This window comes from Oncorhynchus mykiss, chromosome 18, assembly GCF_013265735.2.
Source record: "Oncorhynchus mykiss isolate Arlee chromosome 18, USDA_OmykA_1.1, whole genome shotgun sequence".
In the NCBI taxonomy this organism is placed as follows: Eukaryota; Metazoa; Chordata; class Actinopteri; order Salmoniformes; family Salmonidae; genus Oncorhynchus; species Oncorhynchus mykiss.
The window spans coordinates 16,521,994-16,537,734 of record NC_048582.1 but is presented as its reverse complement, the minus strand read 5'-3'; the positions used below and the strand labels follow the sequence as shown (position 1 = coordinate 16,537,734).

The 15,741-nt window shown below is 45.7% G+C and overlaps 1 protein-coding gene across 7 annotated transcripts in view; it reads left to right on the top strand.

The window, feature by feature from the left end:
- The window catches only part of LOC110495681 (guanine nucleotide exchange factor DBS), a 67,334-nt gene that overhangs the window by 46,266 nt on the left and 5,327 nt on the right, over positions 1-15,741 (top strand). For 6 of the 7 annotated variants that reach the window (XM_036952039.1, XM_036952037.1, XM_036952038.1 and 3 more), the window contains 18 exons: positions 3,824-3,943; positions 4,055-4,264; positions 4,457-4,606; positions 4,863-4,987; positions 6,381-6,495; positions 6,665-6,784; positions 7,263-7,454; positions 7,694-7,885; positions 8,158-8,317; positions 10,898-11,042; positions 12,352-12,418; positions 12,659-12,774; positions 13,982-14,144; positions 14,282-14,500; positions 14,647-14,868; positions 15,096-15,267; positions 15,394-15,466; positions 15,567-15,667. In XM_036952039.1, coding sequence (XP_036807934.1) covers positions 3,824-3,943; positions 4,055-4,264; positions 4,457-4,606; positions 4,863-4,987; positions 6,381-6,495; positions 6,665-6,784; positions 7,263-7,454; positions 7,694-7,885; positions 8,158-8,317; positions 10,898-11,042; positions 12,352-12,418; positions 12,659-12,774; positions 13,982-14,144; positions 14,282-14,500; positions 14,647-14,868; positions 15,096-15,267; positions 15,394-15,466; positions 15,567-15,667 — 2,662 coding nt within the window. The remainder of the gene's footprint in view (positions 1-3,823; positions 3,944-4,054; positions 4,265-4,456; positions 4,607-4,862; positions 4,988-6,380; positions 6,496-6,664; positions 6,785-7,262; positions 7,455-7,693; positions 7,886-8,157; positions 8,318-10,897; positions 11,043-12,351; positions 12,419-12,658; positions 12,775-13,981; positions 14,145-14,281; positions 14,501-14,646; positions 14,869-15,095; positions 15,268-15,393; positions 15,467-15,566; positions 15,668-15,741) is intronic. The other variant, XM_036952034.1, reaches the window with a different exon arrangement.

The following is a 15,741-nucleotide window of genomic DNA, read 5'->3' as shown; positions in this document are numbered from 1 at the left end:
GGCTACTCAGCTGGGTGTGATGGGGAAGAGATAGTAGTGGTGGCAGGCTACTCAGCTGGGTGTGATGGGGTAGAGATAGCGGTGGTGGCAGGCTACTCAGCTGGGTGTGATGGGGGAGAGAGTGTTCCATTATTACTTCCGACAGTATATCATATACTGTGTAGCTGGGTTTAACATGAGCTTTCATTGGCTACACCAGCGTCAGACTACATGGAATGGTATTGTTATGGAAATCACAGTTTGAAGGTCAAGAAGCAGCCCCTCCTTCCATGTTCTCATTAAATAACGTCCGCCCGCCCGCTGTTAAAGTGCTTTTATGATTTTAGTGTCAGCAAACTCCAAGCTCTCCAAAAATATTGATGGGTTACTGTGATAGAAAAGTTATATAAATTATATGCAAGTAGGGTTCAAATCTACTTAGAGGAGGAGCCTAATAACAGTCAAGCTCCAATCACAGCAGGCTTGCTCCAGTCCCATACAGCCATCAGTCCCAAACAGATCAAGTCATTTGTTTGAGTGTCATATGCAGGACAGACAGTGTGACCGTGCGCTGGATCATTGATTAGGAGATAAATAATGAGAGTGAGGTAATGAAGATTAACACGTTTTATCTCTCAGGATCTCTTCATTGATTTTGCGGTGGTAGTTCAGTAATACACTCAGATTTGAGTGTCCTTGCCTGACACCTGAAGACACGTGTTAGCTCCCTGAGCAAATGCCTAGGTCTATAGCTCAGTGGACTAAAGCAGTCTTGAGCTCCAGGTTCGAAACCTGGTCATTGACACATTTTTTTTCAGTGAGAAAGAGCAGTCCTTTATTTACTAGATGCAATTAATGAATAAAAAATAGACTGGCTGTGTGACAGACGTGGAAACCGTCGCTGTGTGGAACCTCATCTCTTTCTCCCAAGGAGTGCGGTTTCCATGGCAACGTGGTCTTGCAGGGTTGGTAAGCAGCTGTGTGTGGATGTAGTGGGCTAGTCTCTGGGAAGCAGCCTTTTGGCAATATGAGATGACAGCATACTGCTGAAATAGAGCCTTATTCTGCTAATTGGAATTGGGATTTGCAGAGGTTTTACTGTGGTTACAAACCTGCACTTATTTATTTGAACAGTTAGGCTAAAACTTTGAACTTGTCTCTATACTCCAGCATTTTGGATTTGAGATCAAATGTTTAATATGAGGCGACAGTACAGAACGGCACCTTTTATTTGAGGGTATTTTCATACATACAGAGCCTTCAGAAAGTATTCATACCCCTGGACTTATTCCACATTTTGTTGTTACAGCCTGAATTCAAAACGGATTAAATCATGTTTTTCCTCACCCACCTACACACAATACCGCAAAATGACAAAGTGAAAATGTGTTTTTAGAAGATTTTACAAATTTCTTGAAAATGAAATACTTTTGTATCTAATTTACAGAAGTATTCACACCCCTGAGTGAATACTTTGTAGAGTAACTTTTTGACGGCGATTACATCTTATATCTGGATAAGGAGTGAGAGAAATTCAGGCTGTAACACAACAAAATGTGGAATAAGTCAAGGGGTATGAATACTTTCTGAAGGCTCTGTGTCTGTTTTACTCTTTAGAAATGAAAGTCCCCCAATTTGAAGTTGTCATAAGTATTTGGTTTTAGTTAAATGTAGTATTTGGTCCCATATTCCTAGCACACAATGACTACATCAAGGTTGAGGCTCAGTAAACATGGATGCATTTGCCGTTTGTTTTGTCTGTGTTTCAGATTGTTGTGCCCAATAGAAATGAATGGTAAATAACCTATTGTCATTTTTTTGGTCACTTTTACTGTAAATAAGAATAGAATATGTTTCTGAACACTTCTACGTTAATGAGATCATGCCACCAAAACATGCTTACCACTCACCATTACCAATAGCAGGGGAGGTTAGCATTATTTTTTTTTTGGGGGGGGGGGTGTAATTTTATGCCTATAAACACCACCAAAATAAACTGCAAATGCATTTTTAGCTTCACTGTCCAAGTAAATACATAGGGTGTGTATGTATGTGTGTGTGCGTGCGTGCGTGCGTGCGTGCGTGCGGCTCTGGTTCAGACAATAGGCTATATTCAGGCTGCTGTCAGTTGCTGTGTGGATTCTGGGTTTTCTGACGAACTCTCTTCCCAGTATTTTCAACCCAAAGAATTCAATAAAAGTACCTATTCTAAAACAAGCGAGAGATGAACCAGTTTTATAACGTGTAGTAGATATTTTTGGCTGCACCTGTTGGTTGAAGCGCTATCCCTCCCCCCCTCCACTCCTCCAGGGATCAGTGTTATGCCCACTCAGCCTGCTATATATGTCAGCTGTAGCCAGCAGCAGTAGAGTGTGGTGATGCTGCATCACTGTGGGGGTGTAGGTTCTACAGCGGGTAGTGTTGTTTGTGGGCACCCGAGGCTGAGGAAGGTTGTCCTACTCTAGCTAGTCTTGCGGTATCGATTGAAGACCACCCCTGTTGAGCAGAGTAATTCACAACTCCTGTTACAACAAGCCACTAACAATCTGGCTTACAGGGCCTTCAGAAAGTGTTGACACTTCTCGACTTTCTCCGCATGTTGTTGTGTTACAGCCTTAGTTTAAAATGGATTACATTTAGATGTTGTGTCACTGGCCTACACACAATACCCCATAATGTCAAAATGGAATTATGTTTTTAGAAATATTTGCAACTTAATGAAAAAATGAAAAGCTGAAATGTCTTGAGTCAGTAAGTATTCAACCCCTTTGCTACGGCAAGGCTAAATAAGTTCAGGAGTAAACATGTGCGTAATAAGTCACATAATAAGTTGCATGGATTCACTCTATGTGTAATAATAATAATAATAATAATACTAATAATAAGTGTTTAACATGATTTTTAAATGACTACCTCATCTCTGTACCCCCACACATAACATTTTCTGTAAGGTCCCTCAGTCGTGCAGTGTATTTCCAACACAGATTCAACAACAAAGACCATGGAGGTTTTCCAACGCCTCGCAAAGAAGGGCACCTATTGGTAGATAGGCAAAAATGGACAAAGCAGACATTGACTATCCCTTTGAGCATGGTGAAGTTATTAATTACACTTTGGATGGTGTATCAATACACCCAGTCACTAACACAGTTGCCGGAGAGAAAGGAAACCGCTCAGGGATTTCACCATGAGGCCAATGATGACTTTTTAAAACAGTTACAGAGTTTAATGGCTGTGATAGGAGGAAACTGAAGATGGATCAACAGCATTGTACTTACTCCACAATACTAACCTAAATGACAGAGTGAAAAGAAGGAAGCCTGTACAGAATATAAATATTCCAAAACATGCACCCTGTTTGCATTAAGATACTAAAGTAAAACTGCTAAAAAATGTGGCAAAGAAATTAATGTTATGTCCTGAATACAAAGCGTTATGTTTGGGGAAAATCCAACACAACACTGACTACACTGTTCATATTTTCAACCATGGTGGTGGCTGCATCATGTTATTGGCAAGGACTAGGGAGTTTTGTAGGATAAAAAGAAACTGAATAGAGCTAAGCACAGGCAAAATCCTAGAGGAAAACCTGGTTCAGTCTGCGTTCCATCAGACACTTGAGAGAAAAATTCACCTTACAGCAGGACAATAACCTAAAACACAAGGCCACTGGATTCGCTTACCAAGATGAATCACTACCCTGATTTACCACTCTTTCCAGTAAGGCATGTGTGTGTATGTTCATTTAATTGGCATCAATGAATTCCATTCAAGTCCATAAGACTTCTGAAAGGTTATCCCCCAACAACAACAACACAAAGTAATGAATGTATGTGTTCCACAGGGCTCATTCCCAGTACATTTACAGCTGGTTCTGGTCTTGCGGCCCTCCACCTTATTCCAGCGGACGCTCTCCGACATCTTCTTTAAGTTCAACAGGGATGAGTTCAAGATGAAGGTGCCGGTATGTTTTTTTTATATGCATGTGCACGTCTGATGTGAGGACGTTTAGTGGACGTTTGTATGCGTCTCATATGTAGGTTAATGTGTGTTGACTCTCCTCCCTGTGTCTCAGGTGGTGATGCTGAGCTCTGTGACTGAGCTCCATGCCTACATCGACCGGACTCAGCTGCCCCAGGAGCTGGGAGGAACCCAGGATTACTGCCATGATACCTGGATCTCACACCGCACCGTGAGTACCCTACTACCATACCCTTCTCACCAGACCCCTGACAGACTACATAGGGCCCAATCCCAACATGATACCTGGATCTCACACCGCACCGTGAGTACCCTACTACCATACCCTTCCCACCAGACCCCTGACAGACTACATAGGGCCCAATCCCAACATGATACCTGCTCACTGAACTGAACTCATTCTAAACTGTCCCATTAGTCCCCCCCATCTCAATAGGATGTGTGTGTGTTTCTAACCAGTGATGACACAATCGGGTTGTGTTTGTCCGGTCCTCAGGCTATCGAGGCCTTTGCTCTGATGGTGAAGACCACGGCACAGACCCTGCAGTCGTTTGGGACGGAGCTAGCCGAGACCGAGCTACCCAACGACGCCCAGGCCACGTCCAACCTGCTGGCCACACACTCCGAGAAGAAGGGACAGATGAAGGTAAGGGCACGGAGAGACCAAGTCATTAATATACAGACTATATCAAAAACTCCATGTTTTAAGTGATAGTGTTGAGGTTGTTTAATTTGAAGTTCAAGGCGCGATTAAACATTCAGTTCCTGATTTGTTCCTGATATTTGTGTTTCTCAGGGGAAAGATATACTGAAGAACAGACTTTGGCCGTAGCTGAGACTGTATACTCTGTACTGTCCAATGGTAGATCCCTCTAACTGATGTGTCCATGTCCCTCTCCCAGGAGGACCTGTGTGTGGCCCTGGGCCAGGGGGGCCGGCTCCTGGAGAGCATCAACGAGCCCCTGCAGAGAGAACCCGACTATACAATGAACCAGGACGAGCTGGAAAACCTGGCCACCGTGCAGAGGTCAGAGGGGACAGGGGTCAAGGGTCAGGCTTAGAGGTACTCTCATACCTCAGAAGTGGTCTAAAGTTGTTGTTAGAGCCGATTTGGACATATTTGTATAAAAGACTGAACATACCGAGCTAAATGTACATTTGTGTAAATATATTAAATATTAATGTACATGATGAAATATTAGGTTCATACCTTTATGATTTATATTTACCTGATTGAGATATATTAATTTGTTGTTAGTGTAACTCAGTTTTTGCCCCCCCCCCCCCCCCTCTTGCCCATTCATTGTATTGTGGTAAGTGTGTTAGGATAAAGGCAGGAAGTTGGGCCTTCGGGGGAGGGAGTCCTTGCTAGATGCGGGAGCGGTATAGTTTTTTGACCATACAGACATACAGACAGGTCATATTATGTATTTTCCATATCAAGTAATCTGTGCTTTAAGTTGATTGGAGAATAATTTCTTTGTTAGGTATAAGAAGAATAAACATTTTTGTTGCGCCATTTCCCTGGATCTCATTGAATGTTTGGCCGTTTGGAAACCTGTGAGTGTGGACTGTATGCGAACCAAACAACCCCGCTTCAGGCTTGGGCAGTGGCTATGGTAAAGCGAAAAGGAAGGCACTACAGTTGTGTTGTTTAGATCATACTAAATCTGTATGTATGCCTCAATCCTAAATGAATAGGAACGTTTGGCGCCATATCAATTTTAGGGTAACTGTCCCTTTAATGCTAATGGAATAGGTTGAGAAAGGGACTGAGCACAGTAGGAACAACAGAGATAGAGAGATCCTGTCTTCTTTCCTGAGGTCCAACTGGTTATGGAACAGTCAAGATTCATGTTCTCTAGTATCAATGCTGGTGTGTGTCTTGCTAGAAGTTACCTAGAACTCTACTCTCTCATCTCCCACCATGACCCTGAACCTTCTAGGCTGTGTTCTGCCGCGCTGCAGTGAAATCTGCCCCCGTGCCATTCTGGTGTATTTTGGGAGTACGGGGATAGGATGCATAGTGGCAGCACTCACAGCTGCAGAGCAGAATTGGGAGAACAAAGGAAAGAAAAGTGCAGTGTTTCATAACCCAAAACATTATGTTGGTTATACTGTAAAGTGCTCTGCTCTTGGAGGAGTAGGTTATGTAAGGGATTTGATTAAACACAGGACCTGGTTTGGTTTCAATGAATAGGTACTTCTGGTTTCACTTAGTGATACTTTGAGATCCAAGCTGAAATACCATTGTTATGGACTCAGGTTCTCCTCTCCATCCCTTCATTCCCCTTCCATTTTTCCCTCCCTCCCTCCCTCCCTCCCTCCCTCCCTCCCTCCCTCCCTCCCTCCCTCCCTCCATCCATCTCTCTCTCTCCATCCCTTCATTCGTCTACCGTTCTTCTTCCATCCGTGTGTAGACTGCTGGGCCAGCTGGATGAGACAGAGACTGCGTTTGATGATTTCTGGGAGAGACACCAGACCAAGCTGGAACAGTGCCTGCAGCTCCGCCATTTTGAATACTACTTCCGTGAGGTGAGGGGAACAGGGACACAAGAGCATCATGGGAGATGTAGTCCCGGTCACTGTTTGTCAATTTGTAGAGTGTGCGTGTGTCTCTGTCTGTCTGTGTGTGTGTAGTATGTGTGTGTGTGTGTGTGTGTGTGTGTTCTGACTCTACCTGTCCCTCACTATGTGTGTTCAGGTGCGTGCCCAGCTGGATGTGGTGTCAGAGCGGGTAGAGGCGTTCTCGGAGGTTGGCATCAGTCCCGCCCATGCAGAACACATCCTACGAGAACTCAACAGCCAGGAGGAGAAAGCCTGCGTAAGACACACACACTTCATCCCAATAGCACACATCATCCTCCCCATAGCTCATCAACTTGTCTAACAGATCCAAAACACGATGAGTGAAATGAATGTAGAAACTTGAATGATGAGATTCCACCAGCTGACATGGGTCATATCCTGTTTCCGCTCTAGTTGTACCCCAGTACATTATAGACCCCATTAATCTCAGTGACAGTATTGACTTTACAGATGAGACTCATACCTCTATTGGTTGGTTCACACATACATTACTGTTGTGTCCCTATGTGACTAGAAAACATTGTGTGTGTGTGTGTGTGTGTGTGTGTGTGTGTGTGTGTGTGTGTTGCATCGGCCCTTATTTCAGAGGCAACTGGGAAGTAACATGGATTTAATGGCTTTCTATTATGACTGCTTTGTTCATATTTATTTTATTTTATTGTGTAGTAGTTGTGTGTGTGTGTTCTCACCTGCCTGTGTCTCTCTCTCTCCAGGATGTGTTGGACTGGGCTCTGTCCCTGGCCGCTGAGGGGGATGGGCTGATTGAGAGTGCTCACTACGCTGAGGACTCCATCCTGCCTAAGTGCAGTGAGCTGAGGGCCGTGTGTGATGAGGTCACCTCCTTCCTCAAGTCCAAGAAGGTCCTCCTCCTGAGGGCCATGGAGCTGCACCACTGTCTGGAGAAGGTGAGGGCTGGAGGGGAGAAGTAGGGTCATGGAAACACTGGCAACCCCTGGTTTAGATGTGAATCAGTAACCGGGTGATTGGTCAATGTAGCCCTCTAGTAGGTGAGAGCTGATGGAATCTTTCAGATGTATGACAAGTGTCAAGGTATAAGAGTTCGGGTTTGAGTTCAGCCAGGTAAGGATTCATTCTCCCTCTGACCTGTGGTATAATGAACCCCTCTCCCTCCCTCCCTCCCTAGGCATCGAGGTGGTGTGAGGAAGGGATCTACCTCCTTGCCTCCCAGCCGGTAGATAGATGTCAGTCTCAGGACGGGGCGGAGGCCGCGCTGCAGGAGCTGGAGAAGTACCTGGACACGGCCGCCCAACACCAGATCACCGACCTCAAGGCCATCTGGAGGGACTATGACTCCATCCTCAACCCAGAGCTCAGGGTAGGTGGCGCCCCATAGAGGCACCAGATATACATTACATGAGAAAACATTCTATTTGGTGGGCCAGTTGTTTTGAACACGAGACGTGACCAGGAGGTCGAGATATTTTTCCAGGTTTTTCCCTCCCCTCTCCACGTGGTCAGGAAAAACTCCTGGCCCCAAGTATAATCAAACGATTGAATAGAGACGAGGAGAGGAAGACGTTTTTGACTATTGAGGTACACCCTCAAAATGTCTATCTAACCCTCCCTCCACTCTGTGTGTGTTAACAGGAGCAGGTAGAGAAGGTGTTTCAAAAGCAGGTGTCCATGCAGGAGATGTTTGAGAAGAGGAGGGTCAGTCTGAAGAAGCTGGCAGCCAAACAGACACGGCCCGTCCAACCAGTGGCTCCCAGGCCTGAAGCCATCATCAAGTTCCCCATGTCCCCTCCTGGTGAGTACCACACTCTGCGCCACATGTCACACTGGTCGTCACCATCTGACTCTACCTTTCTCTCCCTGTCTCTCTGGTTCTGACTCTACCCTTCCCTCCCCTGTCTCTCTGACTCTACCCTTCCCTACCTGTCTCTCTGACTCTACCCTTCCCTCCCTGTCTCTCTCGTTCTGACTCTACCCTTCCCTCCCTGTCTCTCTGACTCTACCCTTCCCTCCCTGTCTCTCTCGTTCTGACTCTACCCTTCCCTCCCTGTCTCTCTGACTCTACCCTTCCCTACCTGTCTCTCTGACTCTACCCTTCCCTCACTGTCTCTCTAGTTCTGACTCTACCCTTTCCTCCCCTGTCTCTCTGACTCTACCCTTCCCTACCTGTCTCTCTGACTCTACCCTTCCCTACCTGTCTCTCTGACTCTACCTGTCTCTCTGACTCTACCCTTCCCTCCCTGTCTCTCTGACACTACCCTTCCCTACCTGTCTCTCTGACTCTACCCTTCCCTCCCCGTCTCTCTGACTCTACCCTTCCCTCCCCTGTCTCTCTGACTCTACCCTTCCCTCCCCTGTCTCTCTGACTCTACCCTTCCCTCCCTGTCTCTCTGACTCTACCCTTCCCTACCTGTCTCTCTGACTCTACCTGTCTCTCTGACTCTACCTGTCTCTCTGACTCTACCCTTCCCTCCCTGTCTCTCTGACACTACCCTTCCCTACCTGTCTCTCTGACTCTACCCTTCCCTCCCCGTCTCTCTGACTCTACCCTTCCCTCCCCTGTCTCTCTGACTCTACCCTTCCCTCCCTGTCTCTCTGACTCTACCCTTCCCTCCCTGTCTCTCTGACTCTACCCTTCCCTACCTGTCTCTCTGACTCTACCTGTCTCTCTGACTCTACCTGTCTCTCTGACTCTACCCTTCCCTCCCTGTCTCTCTGACTCTACCCTTCCCTCCCTGTCTCTCTGACTCGACCCTTCCCTACCTGTCTCTCTGACTCGACCCTTCCCTACCTGTCTCTCTGACTCGACCCTTCCCTACCTGTCTCTCTGACTCGACCCTTCCCTACCCGTCTCTCTGACTCTACCCTTCCCTACCCGTCTCTCTGACTCTACCCTTCCCTACCCGTCTCTCTGACTCTACCCTTCCCTACCTGTCTCTCTGACTCTACCCTTCCCTACCTGTCTATCTGACTCTACCCTTCCCTACCTGTCTATCTGACTCTACCCTTCCCTACCTGTCTCTCTGACTCTACCCTTCCCTACCTGTCTCTCTGACTCTACCCTTCCCTACCTGTCTCTCTGACTCTACCCTTCCCTACCTGTCTCTCTGACTCTACCCTTCCCTACCTGTCTCTCTGACTCTACCCTTCCCTACCTGTCTCTCTGACTCTACCCTTCCCTACCTGTCTCTCCGACTCTACCCTTCCCTACCTGTCTCTCTGACTCTACCCTTCCCTACCTGTCTCTCTGACTCTACCCTTTCCTACCTGTCTCTCTGACTCTACCCTTCCCTACCTGTCTCTCTGACTCTACCCTTCCCTACCTGTCTCTCTGACTCTACCCTTCCCTACCTGTCTCTCTGACTCTACCCTTCCCTACCTGTCTCTCTGACTCTACCCTTCCCTACCTGTCTCTCTGACTCTACCCTTCCCTACCTGTCTCTCTGACTCTACCCTTCCCTACCTGTCTCTCTGACTCTACCCTTCCCTACCTGTCTCTCTGACTCTACCCTTCCCTACCTGTCTCTCTGACTCTACCCTTCCCTCCCTGTCTCTCTGACTCTACCCTTCCCTACCCGTCTCTCTGGTTCTGACTCTATCCTTCCCTCCCTGTCTCTACCCTTCCCTCCCTGTCTCTCTGACTCTACCCTTCCCTCCCTGTCTCTCTGACTCTACCCTTCCCTACCCGTCTCTCTGGTTCTGACTCTACCCTTCCCTCCCTGTCTCTCTGACTCTACCCTTCCCTCTCTGACTCTACCCTTCCCTCCCCTGTCTCTCTGGTTCTGACTCTACCCTTCCCTCCCCTGTCTCTCTGGTTCTGACTCTACCCTTCCCTCCCCTGTCTCTCTGGTTCTGCCTCTACCCTTCCCTCCCTGTCTCTCTGGTTCTGACTCTACCCTTTCCCTCCCTGTCTCTCTGGCTCTGACTCTACCCTACCCTGCCCTGTCTCTCTGGTTCTGACTCTACCCTTTCCCTCCCTGTCTCTCTGGCTCTGACTCTACCCTACCCTGCCCTGTCTCTCTGGTTCTGACTCTACCCTTTCCCTCCCTGTCTCTCTGGTTCTGATGGAAAAGGCTATATAGACACTCCTAATATTTTATTTCAGAATAGGTTCAAATTGGGTTAGGGTAGGGGTAAGGGTTTGGTTGAGGTTGAGGTAAGGGTCAGTTTTACATTTTGATGAGTTGTTTTGCAGGTCAGCAGCAGCCTCTCCTGTTTCTGATCCATTCATTGCCATCTAGTGGCATGTAAGAACTGCGCCTTAAACAATATCTCATTCCCCGACAATATATCATTGATTGATTGAAATGACTTTTTTGTTGGTTGTTTGAAGTTCAGATGAGTAGTTCTTATCCCGTCTTTCTGTTTCTTGTAGCTCACAGGAGTCAAGAGACGAGGAATGCAGAGGACAACATCTTGAACGTAGAAAACTGCAGAATAGTGGAGGTCCAGGTGCAGAACGGCGGTAGCAGACACGGCTCTCTGTCTGAGGAGGAGGAGAACCTGGCTGTGCTCCGACGGTAGGGTCAGGGGTCAAAGGTCAATGATGTCATACTATAGCCTGAAATGCCTTAAAATAAATCAATGAAAGGCCTCCCGAGTGGCGCAGCAGTCGCTTGAAGCGTCACTACAGACCCAGGATCGATCCCAGGCTGTGTCACAACCGGCCATGACTGGGAGTCCCCATAGGGCGGCGCACAATTGGACCATTGTCGTCTGGGTTAGGGGAGGGTTTGGCCGGGGGGGGGGGCTTTACTTGGATCATCACGCTAAAGAGACTCGGCTGGGCGACTGCAGGCTGACTTTGGTCGTCAGTTGGACAGTGTTTCCTCCAACACATTGGTGCAGCTGGCTTCCTGGTTAAGCGGGCAGGTGTTAAGAAGCGCTGTTTGGCGGGTCATGTTTCGGAAGAAAAATATATATAAAAATAACTATATCAATTAATTATCTTGTGAAACACAATTGAAAAGAGATGGTTAGAAAGATAGTTAGATATTTCATACTTGGTATAGTTTATCAAAATAATATTTAGAGGTCGACCGATTAATCGGAATGACCGATTAATTAGGGCCGATTTCAAGTTTTCATAACAATCTGTAATCGTCATTTTTGGACACCGATTATGGCCGATTACTTTGCACTCGACGAGGAGACTGTGTAGCAGGCTGACTACCTGTTAGGCAGCAGCAGGCTCGTAAGCATTCATTCAAACAGCACTTTCCTGCATTTGCCAGCAGCTCTTCTCTGTGCTTCAAGCATTGCGCTGTTTATGACTTCAAGCCTATCAACTCCCGAGATTAGGCTGGCAATAGTAAAGTACCTATTAGAACATCCAATAGTCAAAGGTATATGAAATACAAATGGTATTGAGAGAAATAGTCCTATAATTCCTATAATAACTACAACCTAAACATTCTTAACTGGGAATATTGAAGACTCATGTTAAAAGGAACCACCAGCTTTCATATGTTCTGAGCAAGGAACTTAAACGTTAGCTTTCTTACATGGCACATATTGCACTTTTACTTTCTTCTCCAACACTTTGTTTTTGCATTATTTAAACCAAATTGAATATGTTTCATTATTTATTTGAGACTAAATTGATTTTATTTATGTATTATATTAAGTTAAAATAAGTGTTCATTCAGTATTGTTGTAATTGTCATTATTACAAATATATATATATATATAAAAATCGGCCAATTAATCGGTATCGGCTTTTTTTGGTCCTCCAATATTCGGTATCGGCTTTGAAAAAGCATAATTGGTCGACCTCTAATAATAATACAATATGTTGATGTTAAATAGAATGTTGTTCTGTTCCTACAGACATGTAATGAACGAGCTGTTGGAGACTGAGAGGGCGTATGTAGAGGAGCTACTCTGTGTACTGCAGGTGTGTGTACTGCACTTCTGACCACTAGAGGTCGCCACTACATCACTTACTATCCTAAGTGTAGTAATAATAATGTATATATATATTTATATATTATATATATATGTGTGTGTTTATATATATGTTTATATATATATATTTATATATATATTTATATGTTTTTGTTGAAAGTTGACTTATCATAGATGTGCATTTTCAGATTGTCCTGTGTTAACATTTTAGTATGTGTTGTTATTCCAGGGTTATGCTGCAGAGATGGACAACCCAGCCATGGCTCACCTCCTCCCCAGTGCGCTGCTCAACAGGAAGGATGTCCTGTTTGGAAACATGCCAGAGATCTACCAGTTCCACAAGAGGTGACTTTTACTCCACTGCAGCACCCATGTTACATAATGTTTACTGAGCAATGTCCTGTCATTGTAAACAGCTGTTACAGAAGAGGCACATTCATTCAACCATATTGATTTATAGGGACTAGAGGTCGACCGATTAATCGGAATGGCCGATTAATTAGGGTCGATTTCAAATTTTCAAAACAATCGGAAATCGGTATTTAAAATAAAAATACATTTTTATTTTTATTTTTTGTATACCTTTATTTAACTAGGCAAGTCAGTTAAGAACACATTCTTATTTTCAATGACGGCCTAGGGTTAACTGCCTCGTTCAGGGGCAGAACGACAAATTTTCACCTTGTCAGCTCGGGGGATCCAATCTTGCTACCTTACAGTTAACTAGTCCAACGCAGTAACGACCTGCCTCTCTCTCGTTGCACTCCACAAGGAGACTTGCCTGTTACGCGAATGCAGTAAGCCAAGATAAGTTGCTAGCTAGCATTACATTTATCTCATAAAAAACAATCAATCATAATCACTAGTTAACTACACAAGGTTGATGATATTACTAGATATTATCTAGCGTGTCCTGCGTTGCATATAATCTGACTGATCATACAAGTATCTAAGTTTCTGACTGAGCGGTGGTAGGCAGAAGCAGGCGCGTAAACATTCATTCAAACAGCACTTTCGTGCGTTTTGCCAGCAGCTCTTCGTTGTGCGTCAAGCATTGCGCTGTTTATGACTTCAAGCCTATCAACTCCCGAGATGATGCTGGTGTAACCGAAGTGAAATGGCTAGCTAGTTAGTGCGCGCTAATAGCGTTTCAAACGTTGCTTCGAGGGTGGCTGTTGTCGTTGTGTTGCTGGTTCGAGCTCCAACACTTTGTTTTTGCATTATTTAAACCAAATTGAACATGTTTCATTATTTACTTGAGGCTAAATTTATTTTATTGATGTATTATATTAAGTTAAAATAAGTGTTCATTCAGTATTGTTGTAATTGTCATTATTACAAATAAAAAATGTAAAAATCGGCCAATTAATCGGTATCGGCATTTTTGGTCCTCCAATAATCGGTATCGGCGTTGAAAAATCATAATCGGTCGACCTTTAATAGGGACCAATTTCAACAATATTTCATTTGGTTAACATTACCTCCCCCACTGCTTCCCAACCTCGGTAGTACTAACCTGTGTCCCGCTGTCTGTCTGTCTGTGTCTCCTCAGGACATTCCTCAGGGAGCTGGAGACCTACACAGACGTCCCTGAGCTGGTGGGACGCTGTTTCCTGGAGAGGATGGGCGACCTGCAGATCTATGAGAAGTACTGTCAGAACAAACCTCGCTCCGAGAGCTTGTGGAGACAGTGCTCCGACTGCGCCTTCTTCCAGGTAACCTTTCACCTTTCTTTCAGGGCCCTCAGTGAATCTTGGATAGGATCCTCCAGCTCAGTATACTGTAAGCTTGTAAAAAACAATAATAATAATAATAAAAATGTATTGATGTGTGATTGTTTGTTTTTACGAAGGAGTGCCAGAGAAAGTTGGAACACAAACTGGGGTTGGACTCGTACCTCCTCAAGCCAGTCCAGAGGATAACCAAATACCAGCTGATACTGAAGGAGTTACTGAAGTACAGTAAGGGCTGTGAGGGTTCAGAGGACCTGCAGGAGGCGCTGTCCTCCATCCTGGGGATCCTGAAGGCCGTCAACGACTCCATGCACCTCATCGCCATCACAGGATATGAGGTCAGCTAACCACGACACCCCTATTCTCCTCGTGCTTTAGGGTGGAGAGAAAAAGTTACCCAACCGTGTAACATCTTCTGTACCACAGACAACGCTCAGTTATCTTTCCTACTTGTGATTTATTGTGTTAATTTATTGATCCCCAGGGGAGCCTGACGGAGTTGGGCAGGCTGCTGATGCAGGGGTCGTTCAGCGTGTGGACGGAACACAAGAAAGGTCACGCTAAGGTCAAGGACCTGGCCCGCTTCAAGCCCATGCAGAGACACCTGTTCCTGCATGAAAAAGCCTTGCTCTTCTGTAAGAGACGGGAGGAGAATGGGGAGGGTTACGAGAAAGCCCCGTCCTACAGCTTTAAACACTCCCTCAATGTGAGTCTGTTTATGTCTGGCTGGCTGGCTCACGGACTGGGGGAGGGTTACGAGAAAGCCCCCTCGTACAGCTTCAAACACTTCCTCAATGTCCTGACTGGCAGTCTGTCTGTCTGGCTGTCTGTCTGGCTGTCTCTGTCTCTCCTTGGATTGTTACTTGGATCTATAGTATGTTATGAGTTCAACAGTGATATAGAAGTGTAATATTCTTCGCTTCTCTCTAACAGATGAGTGCGGTGGGCATCACGGAGAGCGCCAAGGGTGACAACAAGAAGTTTGAGATCTGGTGTAATTCCAGAGAGGAGGTGTTTATCGTCCAGGCTGCGACACCTGAGATCAAAACATCTTGGTTGAATGAGATCAGGAAGGTTCTGACTGGCCAGCTGAAGGCCTGCAGGGGTAAGATAGGGGATCTGCGGCATTACAGACACACGCACACACATTCCAGAGTTGATACACATCTGGATGCTAAATTCTCTGTTGTTGTGTCTGTGTTCTGTTAGTAACTGTGATGATTTGTTCCAGAATCTAGTCAAAAGAAGGTGTCAGACACAATGTCTCCCAGTCCAACCAGCAACAGCCCACCTATCTGTCTCAGGTCAGATTTTACAGAGAGAACCATGGCTAGAGCCAGTTACAGAGAAGGAATCAACATGGTTGGTTCTTCTCTTTTTCACCTGTTTGTTTCTCCCTCTTAGTCCATTTAGGAACTGTCAGAAGAGCGTGAAGAAGGGAGAAGAGAAGAAGACAGACGCTGTCATCTCTGACCCCAACTCCCCCTCCTCCCCAAAACACAAAGGTGAGTTGCCCTCTTTTGTTGAGCAAACAAAATGTTTTTTTAGCTCTATCAAATGCTCATGACAAGAAAGCAAA